The sequence below is a fragment of the Phaethon lepturus genome, unplaced genomic scaffold (genome assembly GCF_000687285.1).
Source record: "Phaethon lepturus isolate BGI_N335 unplaced genomic scaffold, ASM68728v1 scaffold8150, whole genome shotgun sequence".
Lineage (NCBI taxonomy): Eukaryota > Metazoa > Chordata > Aves > Phaethontiformes > Phaethontidae > Phaethon > Phaethon lepturus.
In genome coordinates, this window is record NW_010511154.1 from 66,569 (window position 1) to 81,843 (window position 15,275).

At 37.7% G+C, this 15,275-nt stretch overlaps 1 protein-coding gene across 1 annotated transcript in view; it reads right to left on the reverse strand.

The window, feature by feature from the left end:
* The window catches only part of AOX1 (aldehyde oxidase 1), a 43,271-nt gene extending 28,004 nt beyond the window's left edge, over positions 1 to 15,267 (reverse strand). Inside the window, exons 1-12 of the mRNA XM_010282981.1 lie at positions 15,226 to 15,267; positions 14,036 to 14,093; positions 10,875 to 10,971; positions 9,593 to 9,701; positions 8,908 to 9,034; positions 7,955 to 8,016; positions 7,235 to 7,315; positions 6,228 to 6,308; positions 4,981 to 5,125; positions 4,717 to 4,809; positions 2,785 to 2,936; positions 2,451 to 2,544 (exon numbers count right to left, since the gene is read on the reverse strand). Of these exons, the coding sequence (XP_010281283.1) occupies positions 2,451 to 2,544; positions 2,785 to 2,936; positions 4,717 to 4,809; positions 4,981 to 5,125; positions 6,228 to 6,308; positions 7,235 to 7,315; positions 7,955 to 8,016; positions 8,908 to 9,034; positions 9,593 to 9,701; positions 10,875 to 10,971; positions 14,036 to 14,063 (1,069 nt within the window). The 5' untranslated portion in view covers positions 14,064 to 14,093; positions 15,226 to 15,267. The remainder of the gene's footprint in view (positions 1 to 2,450; positions 2,545 to 2,784; positions 2,937 to 4,716; positions 4,810 to 4,980; positions 5,126 to 6,227; positions 6,309 to 7,234; positions 7,316 to 7,954; positions 8,017 to 8,907; positions 9,035 to 9,592; positions 9,702 to 10,874; positions 10,972 to 14,035; positions 14,094 to 15,225) is intronic.
* Between the last annotated feature and the right edge of the window lie 8 nt (positions 15,268 to 15,275).

Consider the following 15,275-nt stretch of genomic DNA (forward strand, 5'->3'; position numbering starts at 1 on the left):
TCAATCATATTTTAATTAGCAAGAAATATCTGCAGCCTTAAATAATAAGTGCAGAGTTTACGTAACAAATTATTAGTGGTATGCTCTATAAATACAAATGACTGCTCCATCTTCCATAGTATCATAACACCAGAGTCCTAAGAAAGTGCCCAGAGATCAATCCGCATTCTGTAATCCTCCCTTCTGATATTGCCACAATGATCCTATCCCCACTCCTGCCAATCTGTTCCAAATCTCTGCAGCTGCTGTCATCACTATCTTTCCTTCTAAAACATAAAGAATGGGGAAGAAAACTAAATGGGAGAGAACTGATGCAAAAGTAAAAAAAAATTGTGATTGTTTTGATTTTGTATTGTTTTGTTTCATTCTGAGATTCTGAACACTTCTAGGAGTCTAGAAGGGAATAAATGCTATGGCCTTTTCCTTTCTTTTTTTTTTTTTTTTGGTAGATTATTCTAAAAGTGACTATGTTTATCATTCTATGATCTATTAAAGATGGAATTTTCAAAAGGGAAGAGGACAAAATTCTGCAAGGAACCTAAATCTGTAACAGCCCTTTCAACACCTGAACTTCATCTATGCTACATGGGGTTTGCCAAAGTCACTACACAGTTAAGCTAGCAAGCCTTCTGGAAATGCAACATTTTAACACATATAATTGATTCTCTTGATTAAACAAGCTCCATTGGTTCAAGGAGTTTTGCTGGTAGGACTGCAACTGTATCAGTAACACAACTGTCAAGTAGCATTGTGGTTCTGCAAGAACACAGAGGCATAAATATTGTACAGATGGAAATCCCCAGTGATTCACCAGTGTGGAATTTAACCATGTGTATTTGACAGATGAATTCAAAGTGTATTTTTTAATAGTCTTCTGTGTCCTTTGTACTTTGCCCATGGGGCAAAGGGGTCTGATGAATTTTTAAATAAATGATTTCTTATTAGTAGACAATATTTATCTTGCAGGAGCCCTAACCTATCCCAAGACTTTCTATAACCAGATAATCTTCTGTGCCATTTTTAAAAGGTTCATATATTAAAATACTCCCCTCACATTCAAAGAACATGATACTTCAAGACTGGCTGCTTTACAGCAAGATTATTTTCTTCATGTTACAAGTGATGATGACACTGTAACCTGCTGTTCATCCTAGAATATCACTTAGCATTAAAATTGCATTCCTCAAATATAACTAGTGTGACAGCAAAACTTTAGTAAATTAATTTTATTTTGCTGAAGTGTGAATCTGAAAAATAACACTGTTAAGAATAGCAGCACTGCTATTTCCGGATTTTTGCCTTTGCAATTCCATCCAGAATACACTTGGTTTACATATATATATTGTCCAGTCCCACCTGTGAGTCTGCCAGGACCTAATAAGGTGCGTTTTCTCTTACACCATGATCTAAGATAAATACTAAAAACTAATAGTGTTTCTGCAACCTCCTTTGCTTGAACAATCCACTTTTCCTACATTTTACTGACCACTGTTTGGTAAAGAAATATGTTAAAAACCTGTGAAAATGCCTAAAACTCTTCCCTAGCAGTAAAGTTCTGCCAGGCTAACAGAAAGAGATATCAAACAGTGATCCTGTTCATCACTCAAATAAGTAGGCACATCATTAGAATTGTTCAGTAAGAAGCTGCAAATGTTTGTACTTTCACTTATCAGTGAAAGTATTTATCCTCTCAATGACAAACTATGCAGTAAGAAGTCACAGAAACCACACAACATAAGTTTTTGTGTATCTGTTCTAAGTAATCCTGGCTCAGAAACAATCCCTTAAAGAACATGTATTTCAGGGTGTTGAATGGAGTATTACATGGTTGGAGTATGTTGAATGGAGTATTACATGCACTCACTCTGTCTGGATCAAGGGCAAAAAGGACATAAGCCAGCTAGAAGATAAAAAATGCAATTCCAGGCCACCAGACAGCTCATGTTTACCAATAATTTCATCAACCTTCCAATGGTAAGGTAATGCACAAGAAAAGCAGCAGGTAGAGGGGAGTATATATACAGTGATGGAAGGAAACTATGGAAACAGGCATGGAAAAGGGTGCTGGACTAGTGGCTCCTCTGTCAGAAATAAGTATGTGTGAGGAGTGAGAAGCCAGAGTTCTTGTCAGGGCCAGAGGGTGATTATAAAACCAGGGCAAAGCATCAATAAAAGAAAAAACTACCAGAAGTCAGGGAGGTAGTACACAGCTACTCAAATTGTGCGGTTTTATGAGCACTTATAGTAATTCTCTTCCCACAGAAGTACACATGATCTGGTTGATCTAAATGCTTACATGTTCTTCATTTGCAAATTGCTTCTCTTGCAGATGTGGTCTTGTATGAGAGTGGGAAAAGGGTTCCTTAACAAATGCTCACCTGTTGTTATTTCCCCTATCCGCATAAAACAGGATTCTGTACCTCTGGCACTTGCAGGCTGTCTCTTCTTACCTTTTGAAGCCAGATTGAGCATACAGTTGCTGGCTGCCAGAATAGGATTCAAGTCTGAGGTTGATTTTCTACTCATGATGTTACCACCTAATGACTTGAAAAAAAGAAATTTATGTCACCTTTTGCCATCATCTTCACATTTTTATGTTAAGTGACAATATAACATGCAGACTATACATAAATTTATACATATCGAAAGCTCAAAAAAGATGTATTGACAGAAAATTCACTGCTAAAAACAGAACTTAAAATGCAAGTTTTACATGTGGTTGGGAGCAATTTCACATTTGTTACACTTTGTTACAATTGTTATTGCAAGCAACACACAACATACAGCAACATTTCTTATCTGTTCTCCACCAAGAGTTCTTAGCTGCTGCAAGACAGCACGGAACACCTTTGTCTTCTCTTCAGGGAACTCTGAGATTAGATTTGTCAAGATGTCTTTCACTAGAGAGAGGCTGCAGGCAGCTCCCAGGGTTAATCCTGTAACCAAAGGACAATGAAACTGTAATGTGTGCATTGCTTTATTGCCTGGGTTTTAAACTATATTCAGACTCTAGAGGTAGGACTGCTCATACGGAACAACGGGCAGATATAAGGAGACGGGCCTTTGCATATTAAAGGGACCGTGACCTTTAATACCTTTTACCTTTTAGGAAACTGAGGGTAAAATTTCATGAAATGTTGAAATTGAGCTAATAGCTCACCACTTCTACTAAAAGGTAAATCCCTTCTCTGCTTCCAGCTGCCCATTCCAACTGTTGCACGAACTTTGATGGAGTAAATGTTTAGGTGATGTTTCACCCAAAGGTAAGTCAGCTTCAAAATGCTTTCAACAGGCTCCTCCTATATTTAAACGTGATTTTCATCATAATTTGATCTTGGTTTGCATACGTACATTCTAGTTATTCTCCTAGGGAGGGATAGATGGTATTTGCAAAAAAACCTAAACAGTCCTAACACTGAATATGGTATCCTTTTTCCCACTAGAAAGACAACCTATAAGTACATGCATTTATTTGAGTTGTTATACATTTCAAAATTTTTAAGAGATTATACTTTTTAAAAATGTCAATATTATAAAATGGTAAATAGTGCCTTTCTATTCAAAAGTATTAATAGACTTTATTTATGTAATGGATGAATGTTTTTAAAGAACAATAAAAATATAAATCAATATATATAATTTTAAAATTATTTTTATTAATCAAGTAAAGCAATACTAAATTTTGTGGTTTTTTAAAAAAAATAAAACATGTTTTGCATTTAAATCTGTTTAAAGGGAGGAAATACTATTTCTGGATGGCAAGCTAAACTGCATATCTCTTGTTTTAGAACTAGTAAGTCTCACCTTCTCATAACTAGACTTTATTTATAGACTAAAAGAAGCAATAAACATTTTCCCTGCCTCTTTTCAATTCCCAACCACTTTTCAGCTAAGAACAAACTAGTCATTGACCAGAACTGAATGACTGATCTCCAATGAAAAAGATACTCTAAATGCAATGACAGAACTGTCAAATACAGTTTATCACTTCAAAGAAGAGTCTTCAGGCATACAGCAAATAACTTTCACCAGATATAGGGTTTGACTTTTCTTAAAACCTTGGCAGTAAACTTGCACAACATAATTTATATTTAATTAATTTAGGTTATTATAGTAAATTTAAATCTGTTTCTAGTTGTTATTTCTAATTTCAATAGAACTTAGTTAAAAACTAAAACCTAGTCCAACTTTAACAAAAAAAAAAAATCTCCAGGCTTATCTTAAATATATAAATTGAGATACAAAATTTTTAATCTACAATAATTCATGCTGACATGATTGAGAACAAGATTACTTAATGCATATTAGCTATGCCAGCACAATCACAGCCTTTTTTCTAATATAGACAAGCATGCAATGTTGCTAAGTCTCTCTGTGGTTCTGTATGGGTCTCTGCTATACAGCATAGCATGGTACAGAGATCACAAAGCAAATATTGCACGACTTAACAGCAGTACTACCAGAATAATTACCCTTGCACTATTATGACTAATGGGGCCCAGGATAATATCGCTGGTCAGCACTGCACTGTGTTATGAAGACAAAACTCAGTATCATGCATTGGGACAATAGCCACAGCCACCTTCACCTGGGAAAGAACCAAGCATGCTTAGTAATGAGCTGCACAGCACTTCACACCTTCAACACTATGGAATGGAGCAGCATCCCTTATTGCAGAGGGATTTCCTATGTCTAAACAAAGTAAAGTCTACTGACCATCATCCGTGCATTTCACCACATTCAGCTCCGGGATCCTTGCAGGAGCAATAACAATTGGATGGAACACGCCTTTAAATTTCATCTCAGGTCCTACCAGACAGGAATAGACTTAGACAAAAGATATCTTCTGTAATGACAACTCCAATATAGTGGAGAGTAAGCTTAAGGATGAAAATGCAAAAAGAATGATAAACATAGCCCCACTCCTCCCCATGCACACTGGAACGATGGCAACAGGAGCCATTCTGATTGTATACATACCCACAGCAGTGTTCCCAACCACAAGAGGTGCTTTAGGGTGGGCAGCTTTCAGATCCAGTAATTCATCTAAGTGTACAGGAGAAATCCATGTCATTCGCTCCCCATGAAAAACCAGAGTTCTTTTTGGTTGATTTTCAGCCATTCTCTGATGGGGAAATATGGCAGATTTAAATATTATAGGCAGGTAGAAGGTCTAACAGACACCAGACAAAGTCAAAAGAGGTTCTTCAACAACGGCAGTTCCTTCAAAATTGGACAGAAATGGGACTGTTATGCTGGCTCTTTGCACAGTGGTGGATTTCTAGACTGTATGGGTGAAACATCTTTGATTAATTCCAATGGGCTAATAAACAAGATTGATAATAAATAGCCTCTAAGAAAAATGTAGCAATAGATTGATAAAATTATTAGAAAAGTTATAAAAAATACTTAGGGAGGTGTTTGCACACTTATCGTGCTTGGAGGTCACTAATGACACCAGCAGCAGCATCCCTTCCTAGATCACGCATGCATGTGGATGTCTCTGACTCTTCTATCACTGTTCACTGATCACTTGGAAATAGCTTGTGAACTAGTGGTAGTACAAACACACAGGCAAGAACCTTTGTCCCACAGTTATCAACCTTTCTCCATAAACAGACAGCTAGTTATAGAGAATTTGACTTGGAATTTATATTGACAATAATGTAAAGCAAAGAGCTTTCAGTTTTTCTAGGGCAAATACTGCTGTCAATAATCAAGGATGCCTGACACTTTCCATTCCAGTGCCCTTATCTCAGCTGCTTATATCTTTGTCATGCTTTAAACCACTAGGGCTAAACACTCTCCAGTCTGGGTGGCTATCTGAGGCTGACATTTTAACAGAAGAGACCAACAAAACTATTGAGGCACAAAATGGGGAAAAAGCATTGTTTTGCCAATGTTAAAAAGCATTTGCCATTGAGTTTGCTGACAAGCGTTTGTATCTTCAGGTGCTGCACTGAAAACCCAGTTTAGGTTACTTCTTTGTTTTCTCACCTAATACGTAACTCTGCAACTTCATTTCCCCAATATGATTATTTTTGATATGTAAATATTCCATAAGCTCACTGGGAAAAAGAAGGAATATAATTTTGGATTTATATTATAATGTTATGACATTTGTTCTGACGAATTACTGATAAGGAGAACACCAAAATGAGTTATGAACTATGGACTACTAAGGCAAAGACAGAGCTAAATAATAGTCTATAAACAGCAAAAATTACCATTAGTTCTGGAGGAAATATAAGCTCCTGAGTGGAATCCAAAGGCTGGAATTCATCTGTTGAAAATAGTCTGGTGGAAACCTTAAAAAGAAAGAAAATAAGCAAAGACCAAGAATTTTCTCTCATCATTAATTCCATTTAAACAAAAAAGGCAAACCCAAAAACAAACCATGAGGGTCCCTGAAGTCCCACTGAAGTCAGCAGAAAATTAGTAATTCCATTATCATTTGGATTTCATATATATTACCATGCATCATTTGCAGCTGCTGAGGTGAAGGAAGTGTTCATAACTGTTTCTCAAAGTTCACTGCTAGCAGAGATGACAGTGTAGAACTGAAAGCAACTGAAAGACTAACTACAGGCTTCCTGTAGTCCTGCTACAAGAAAGTAGCTGGTTTCATGTCAACTTACAGTACTCAAAAAGCAAAGTAGTAAATCAGATATTGTTGAAAGAAAATTGAGAACAAAGTCAAATATTCATATGGATAAAAAGTTTCATATAAAATTACAATCATAACTCTCATTTTTAAGAGTGTATCAGTTCTTCAGACTCAAGCCAGCAGTTAGATTCCTAAGAGATCAGTGATTACATTCAGATCATCACTGATCATTGATTTAAGATAGTTCCATATATGCCTTGATTTCTTGCACAATATGACGATCACTGTACGAGTCGAGCTGAGACTATTAATATTCCTGAACTTGAAGAACTGCTCAAATCTCAGTTCTGGAAAGCCAAACTGCCTTATACAAACTATCTGCCACGTCATCACCTCCTCATAGAAACATACACAAAGAACCCTTAATTTTTAGAAATACCTCCAAATTTCTTGTGAAGAATAATAAAATAACTTATTTTACAAATAAGATTATGTAAAGTGAATAAGGTGGAGCATAAAAATGGCTGAGTATACTGCATTTACTTTCATTACAAGAAAAAAGCCATGCAATATTCTTTCTGTAAATTTTATATCTAAATAGGACAGGTAAAACACTTAAAACCCTACCTTCTCTTCCTTGTCAAACAAATCATCTTCCTCATCCAAGCAACACTTTCCACTGGCTTTCCTTTGACAACAATTGGATTCCTAAAGCAGGAATATCCCATTAGTGAAATATTGCCCAGAATGGTGATGAGGTAAAGCCTGCTTAAGCCAAGAAGAGTATCTCTTTATATGTCAATTAAGTTCTAGATTAAGATTAATAATAAACTAAATTGGAAGGATTATGTATTAAAGAAGTGATATTAGAAAACAGCTTAAAATCATCGGATGTTGAAGTCCTTAATATAAAATAATTCATACTATGTGAAATTCAGTTGACCTTGTGAGACCACACATAGATGGTCTGCATTATTACTTTTACCCACTGTTCACTCTCCCATTTCTTTCACTGTAGGTTTCTGACATGTTGCATTACATGATTAATTACTGAGAACATCAATCCAAATTCTGCTTTTATTTATGACAGTACTGACCCACAGTGAGACAGATGGGAGTTACTTCAGATTACTCTTCATAATCCAGGCTAGACACCAAGTTAGTTTGTGTTAATCAATTTTTGTAATTAGGTTAGGCCATTAAACACCTTACTCGGACCTACATCTCTTAACAGAGGAAAGGTATGATCTTAATGAAAATCTTGATTGTTTGTGTGTGTGTGTGTGTGCATGTGTATATAAAAACTAATAAGCACAATCTAGTATTCCTAGCATCACTACTTCTTACCTTACAGAAGGTTTTACAGGCATCTAAGATCGGCCTATATCCAGTACAGCGGCACAAATTTCCTGAAAAAAGGATATCAGTGAGAAAAAGCTTTGTTCTAAAGCATGTGGCTTTAAAACGTCATGTCTTTATATGAACTTGCATTTTTGATGCTTAAGAAGTGTTAGCTCTCCAAAAGACAAAAAAGATAAGTATCACAAGACTTAGGACCCTGCAACTCCTGAGAAAAAAGGGTATCGTTTCAATGGGAGTACGAAATACTTGAGAGCTGCACTAGAGGGAACGCTGACCACAGCTTAGTATGCATGAGAATAAGAGATTGTACAATATTCTTCACCCATTCAAAATGTTTTTCTCCTTCCCTCTGACTTATTTCTAATAGTGAAGGAGGTTAACATTACACCTCCAAGTCCACCTCATCGTAACAGGAAATGACTTTGCCTCCACTGTGACCCTAGGGCACAATGGATGACAGAAGGCTATTTCACCTGCAATAAATGCTCACCCTTCCCCTTAGCAAAGATGGTCTGCATCTCTCTACCTTATTTGACTGTTTTATTCCTACGACAAAGGGGCTCTCCTGTGAGGTTTGTGAGATTCTCAACTCCAGATGTAATGGGATCCCAGAGACCTTCAGATGCAGCTACTTCTCCAGTATGACATAATTTTTGCACATCTGGTTTAAAGCACTTCAAAAGACACCTAATGGGGATGATTTGAACACCTGTCCCTGAAACAATCCACAGCTCCATGCTTAATTTTTCAGGAGAAAAGAATGACAGGGAATACAAGGTCTGTATTGAGTAGCAACTCTCCTGGGAAGCACAATTTGTATAGAGTACATACATACATGCATTCATGTGTACTCACACAGATGTGCACTCACATACACAAAGTATCTGAAGCAAAGGGTTCAAGGACACACCTACAAATTAAAAAGTGGCAATATTTACCAGCCAGAGCTGCAATCATCTGCTCTGAAGATGGTTCTGGGTGGTTTCTTAGCAAAGTGTATATGGACATCACCATTCCAGGGGAGCAGAAACCACACTGGGAGCCATGGCACTTGGCAAGCCTTTCCTGAAATGAAACACCACAAATAGCACTCCTGCCAGCATACATCACCATTCTAATGAACTCTCTCTTAAATGGGAAATGCCATACTAAATGTTATCTTCATAGCAAATCAGACCTTTTAAGTAAAATAATTTAAGCAATCTCAAATAAGAATCATTATCTTGGGTGTGATGCCCAGACACATCTTACTAAGGAAGCTAATTAACCCTCAGCAGACTTCTGTCTTTTTTGCATTCATACTAAAACATCAGTTAAAAGGGCATTGTCCAAGATGCACTGTTAGCCCAAATAGAGCACAAGCCTGATCTACTCCAACAGTTCTTACATAGCAACTATTTGATTAGGCCGTCAGTATTGACAAGATGCAAGATCCATTATGAGCCATATCTCATCAGCCTTGACCAACCAACCATCAGAAACTTGTGTTGTCTTCTGTTATCATTTAGCAAGGAGAATAATCATCATGGCAAATTCCCATGCCCTAAAAGCACTGCCACTCAAGCCAGCCCATATAAAGGAAGAAATCGGTAATCCTCTTACACAGTGATACTGTACTCTCACCTGAACTGGATGAACCCTGGTTTTTGTACTTCCAACACCTTCCACCGTGGTGACGGCTGCACCGTACAAGGAGCAAATGGGAAGCAAACATGCATTTGCTGAATAATGTCTTTGGAACATAAAGGAGAATAAAAACCATTAATATTATTTTATTGTGATAAAGGTACATGAGTATTATTTTGCAGTCAATCAAGACATAGTTTATACTTACAAAGCAGTCATTATTATCATTTGGAATGAGAAGAGAATAAGCTTTATATAAGGGATCACTTACTAGCTGTATCTTTTGTCCCCAGTATAAAAACTGCATATATGAGGACAGTTCTGTAGAATTTATATCTTCCCTAACATTTCAGTCTTTTCTAATTGCCTTCTTGTGTCTCTTGCCCACAAGCAACCTGTCAAGTGTGTTTTGAAGAAGGAAGATGGGGAATGTAGTAGTTTGCAGGAAGTAAAGTATTACTGCTGAAAATGTGCAATCAAATTTCTGACCCAAAGGAAATTCTGATGTAAAATAAAAATCCTTCTAAATAGGAACATACCAAAATGAAAATTCTTTAAAGATTTTCATCATTAGCAATAAAATGTTTTGTTTTACTATAGTTGAAATGTTTCTTTTCAAGTGACATTCTGACTGCTGTAATTTCAACTCTTATAATAACTTTTAAAGATTTTAATTTGCATTGCATTCCAATGTCATGCAATTGTCAAAAGGAACAACTGGAATATTTTTACTTTTTGTCCACCTAAAAAATACTCAATTGACAATGACATGTCATTGGTTAGCAATTTGTCTGGAGTTTTCTCCATTTAAAAGTAGTTTATTCCAGTTTTTAGCTTACTGGAATTCTGTTTTTGAGTTTCAAAGTCCTTCTTTTTGTGGGTGGGGTGTAGGGACGGAGTTCCATATTAAAGGGCTGCTAAGATTCAGACTTCTGCCTGCCCTATCTTCCCATCAGTCATATGACAGAGCTGCAGGTAGGAGCCACATTCCAGTGGTCAATACGAAGGGTGTTAAATATATGAGAAAACTCCTTGCAGGAGCTGTCAGCATATATGAGCAAATTAAGCATCTGAGCATGATATTTCAGCAAATTTACAACATAGCTGAATGAACAGTACTTTTTACAGCAGTCTGTTTTGGATTAAAGTGAGCCTTCTTTTGGATTCTTTTACTATTAAGTACAGACTTTACAACTTTGTTTTTACAGTTTCATATCTGGACGTGGTATCTACAGTTATATAATTCTGTATGGTTTTCAAAATTTTCTGTAAAGGTTACCGTATCTTCTTTGAAGCTGGCTCATAAGTTGATATCATCACCGTGCAGGCACCACAGCCACCTCCTCCACAGCCATACTTAGTTCCTGTAAGACGAACTGAAAAGCTGTCATTAGGGAAAAAAAATTATCAGGTTTTATTTGGTCTTTATTCTGCTCAAAAGTTTGAGGCCACCTTTTTTCCTGAACTGCTACAGAACATAGAATTGGTTTGGTATGATAGCATGCATATCAGACTCCTTTCTATGTTGGATTAAAATTTTCCATGAAAAGAAGATTGAAGCTAAGGAATGACATGACCAAAATCCTGTTCCCAAGAAAACAGAAAACTTGGCTCTGACTTCTTTTGGAAGAGGAGTAAGTTGGGACAGAAAGAGGAAATGAAAAACAGTTTTCCAAGTGAAAGAATGAAAGGAAAAAATGTGTAATGGGCAAAATAGCTATATATATGAAGTTCCAGTGGAACACTAAAAACAATATCCCAGTTTTTCCCAGAAGGCCTATTTATAGTCAGGATATTGACCTCGCATCTCATCTGAAAGATCACACTTATAAAAGAAGTGCTTGTTTCTATGAATCGGGAATAGTGGTCAATCTGAAGCTGTGAATCGACCAACAGCTAATTTAATGTTCTAATGCCACCAAAAGGAAGAAGCCTTACTCCCCATTTCTTTCTCCTCTTCTGTCCTTCCCCTTCCCAACAACTACCTGCTCCAAAACGCAAGATCTCTTGTACCAAGTCTCTTCCTCACCAGTCCCTTCCATGAACTGATTAATGAGAAGCTGACTACTTAGCGACCAAGTCCCTAATCCAGCTGAAAGCCTCTGTTTTTCCTGGGTTAGTTTTCTGCTGGCCTAATGAGTCAAATTAGTACACAGAGAGGTCTGAGGAATTTGTGACAGCTGGCACAAGGTGCAGGAAGAGAACTGTCTACCAGGAGCCAGGAACGATGGTGGGGAAACAGGCATTCTTTTCACATCACATTGTCAAAAGAAAAAATGTTTGTCAATGTGAGCGTTAGCATTCTTCACCTGCAGTAAAGCTTTGAGATGCATGTATTGCTTTAAGGTCTTATCTAATTAAGCTCTACTACTTTTTCCACTGTGAAATCTTTTCCACAGAAAGCATTTTACTGAGCCCTTTCACAGATATCCCAATCTGTTAGATAAAGCAAACCCATGTTAAGATACAGTTTCTTCCCTGCTTGCACTTCTACTTGTTAATTTACAATGGGCCTTCCAGATGCTAAAGTTCCTCATGCTCACTCAGGCAATCATTTCACATTATAATGAATTTGGCAACATCAGCATAAGATATTCCTGTCCTGTATTTTTGTTCCCTGACATTAATTTTTGTCTCTTTACCAAAGTCAGATGTCCCCCTAGCTATGTTAACTGAAGTTTATGTGGAGGCTTGCTGTGAAAAGGATAAGTTCCTCTATCTGGCTAACAAAGTAGTCTCTCCTGCTGGGCAGAGGCATCTCAGGGAGTGGCACACCATCATACAGACCTAACCAACAGAGGGCAGGAATACTACAAGTTGACATCTAAACTGTATGGTGAAACCAACTAGCTCCTCAAAACAAGTTAATATTATCCTCATTTTATAAGCCAAGTGCAATGATACAGAAAGGTTAAATGATTTTTCAAGTTGTCAAAGCAAGTCAGTGCAGAATTACATTATCTCACACACGAATGCACTTTAACCAATGAAGTACAACTCTTGTGATAGGGCTAGTACTGAGCTACTTGGTGGGTGTCAGTCTCTTCTCCCAAGTAACAAGCCATAGGACAAGAGGAAATGGTCCCAAGTTTTGCCAGGGGACATTTAGATTGGATATTAGGAAAAAATTCTTCACTGAAAGGGTTATCAAGCAGTGGAACAGGCTGCCCAGGGAAGTGGTTGAGTCACCATCCCTGGAGGTATTTAAAAGATGTGCAGACATGGCACTTAGCGACATGGCTTAGTGGTGGACTTGGCAGTGTTAGGTTAATAGTTGGATTTGATGATCTTAAGGGTCTTTTCCAACCTAAATGATTCTATGATTCTACTTTTTATAGTCCGATGGAGTCTGAAGCTGTTCAAATTACTGAAGAATAATTTCATAGGCACCATAACTACAGCAACCTATTTTGCTCCAGACTCCTTATGACTGACCAGTAACAAACATATTTTGACTTAAGTTTTTCTTTTAAGACAAATATAAAAATTCTCTCCTGTGTGAATTCTGTAGTATACAGTACATCACTTGCCCTGTGGGGGTATGTTTCATGAGACAGTCTAGGAAGCTGCAAAAAGGAGAGATTCTGCTCTTTTCCACATTTACTCCCTGCTCCTGGCTGTAAGTCCCTGCACATGTGTTCAGACTATTACACAACAGCGTCATGAACACTGGGAATAAACTTGTGGCGCAGCAGATTTTGGAAAACTCCTAAGAATAGTTGAGAGCAGATGAACTGTCAGGCCTCTGAAATGGCGATAAGAAAGAGAAGAAAAGATCAGAGAAAGTGCTGCATAATTTGTAGCAACCCAGAAAGCCACTGAGTTGTGGACTGAAACCAAGACATGAGGAAAGAACCTTGTCTGCAAAGACAAAACTGGCAAGGTGAGATCTCTAGCTCTCCCAGCTTCTGTCTTGTCTAACTAATTTTTTTTTTCTGTTTTAAAAACATACTTGTTCATATTTTCTTACTATTAAACCTGGTTTTTGAGTTTAGAAATCTGTTTGGAGTTCTTATCATAAGAAAAAATAGATTACCCCAAATTCCAGTAGACTCAGGGTGTCACCACAAGATCTCCCTTTTCCTAGCAGAGAGACTTTTACAAAACGTGGAGACCCCTAGTCTGTCAAGCTTTACCTATACTGGCCAAAAGGTTCTTAGGTTTCTTTTAGGGGAGAGAAGGGAGGAATATGGATACAGACATACACATCATGCCTGGTGGTGTAACTTTGCTTGTTTAGGAAACTAGGCTAAAAATACAGCAGCTCACTGAAGAGTATTTGGCTTAAGACAGACACATCATTTAATATGGTGGTTTTATCTTAAGGGAGTCACAACTTCCTTAACCTGGTAAATCGCCTTTTAATTCTTGTTTATGAGAATTTTGCTCAAATAAGGCTTTCAAATGAGTGACTTAAGGGAACAGACAAGAAAAGGATACGTCTCTTTCGCAGGTAAGACAACAGCATTTGTTCAGGATCAGCATTTTTCTCTATTATCTGCAGTAAGAAATGAAAAACAAGGTTTAACTAAGGAACCAATGTTTTTCAAAACTCAGAGCACAGACCACATTCCCACAAAGCCAGAAGAGAATCCTTCTCTGATTCCCTCTCATAGAACTAGACTAATTGCCAAAGACCACAGGAGAATTTGGGCTCCTTCTGGAAATGCCTTCTCAGACAGATATGTTGCCAGGGAAGAAGTGCCAGGGTACCTTGCAACTACTAAAAATAACTGCTGCTCAGTGAAGGGTCACACTGACGGAATTTACCTTCAGCCACACTAGAAATAAAAAATGCAGCAGAACTTTGCTACAATAGAGGCACCAGAGCATAAAGAATTAATGATTTGCAGAATTCAGAGTCTCCCTGGCACTTTAGCCTGCTGGGATGAACACCAGAGGAAGCCTGTAAGGCTGTCGGCAGCAACCACTTTTCTTCTAGCTTTATTTATATAAACTTTCACTTGCTGTAATAGACTAACAACAGAGAGCAGTAGAAAGGCCTACATTCTTGATCGATTACAGTATTTCTTATTCAGTTGCTTAGAATTGGCTAGTTCCTTCCAGCTGCATTGAATCAACGAGTTTAATTTTGTTCTTGCAATATTATCTTTATGTTGGCTAATAGTACATATTTTGACACCTGAGTCTTGCTGACTTTCTATTGTGCCTCTGAAAATCTGATACCATTTGATGCCTCTTCTCTGATACCGTAAAGATGAGAAGCCAGGCACGTATAAATGAAAAACTAGTTCGCTCACCAGCCAGACTTGACACCCAGCTGAAAGTCCATTTCACTGTGACGCATTTTTTCTCCCCAAATGCAGCAGAACTAGCTAAAATGGGATATTGAAATCACATTTGTCCACCTCTGCTGCTTCTCCTCTTTTAACAGCACTTGTTGTATGCAGAAGAGCGTTAGCTAACTAAAGTAATATTTGGAGGCTGATTCACTTCTTAATCAGCAAGGAGGAGATGGGAAGGAGTGCTTCTGGAGGCTTGTGTGAGGATTTGGTTATACTCCCATGAGGGAAAAGTCAGAGGAAACCAAATCTTATGCCCGCACCCTTGGGGGTTACTTCTGGAACAGCAGGCCCCTGTTCTCCACACTCCTTCCAGGCAACACTTACCTTCCTCCCATTCACATAGAAAACCAGCTCTTCAGCGCCCGCCGCCCCTT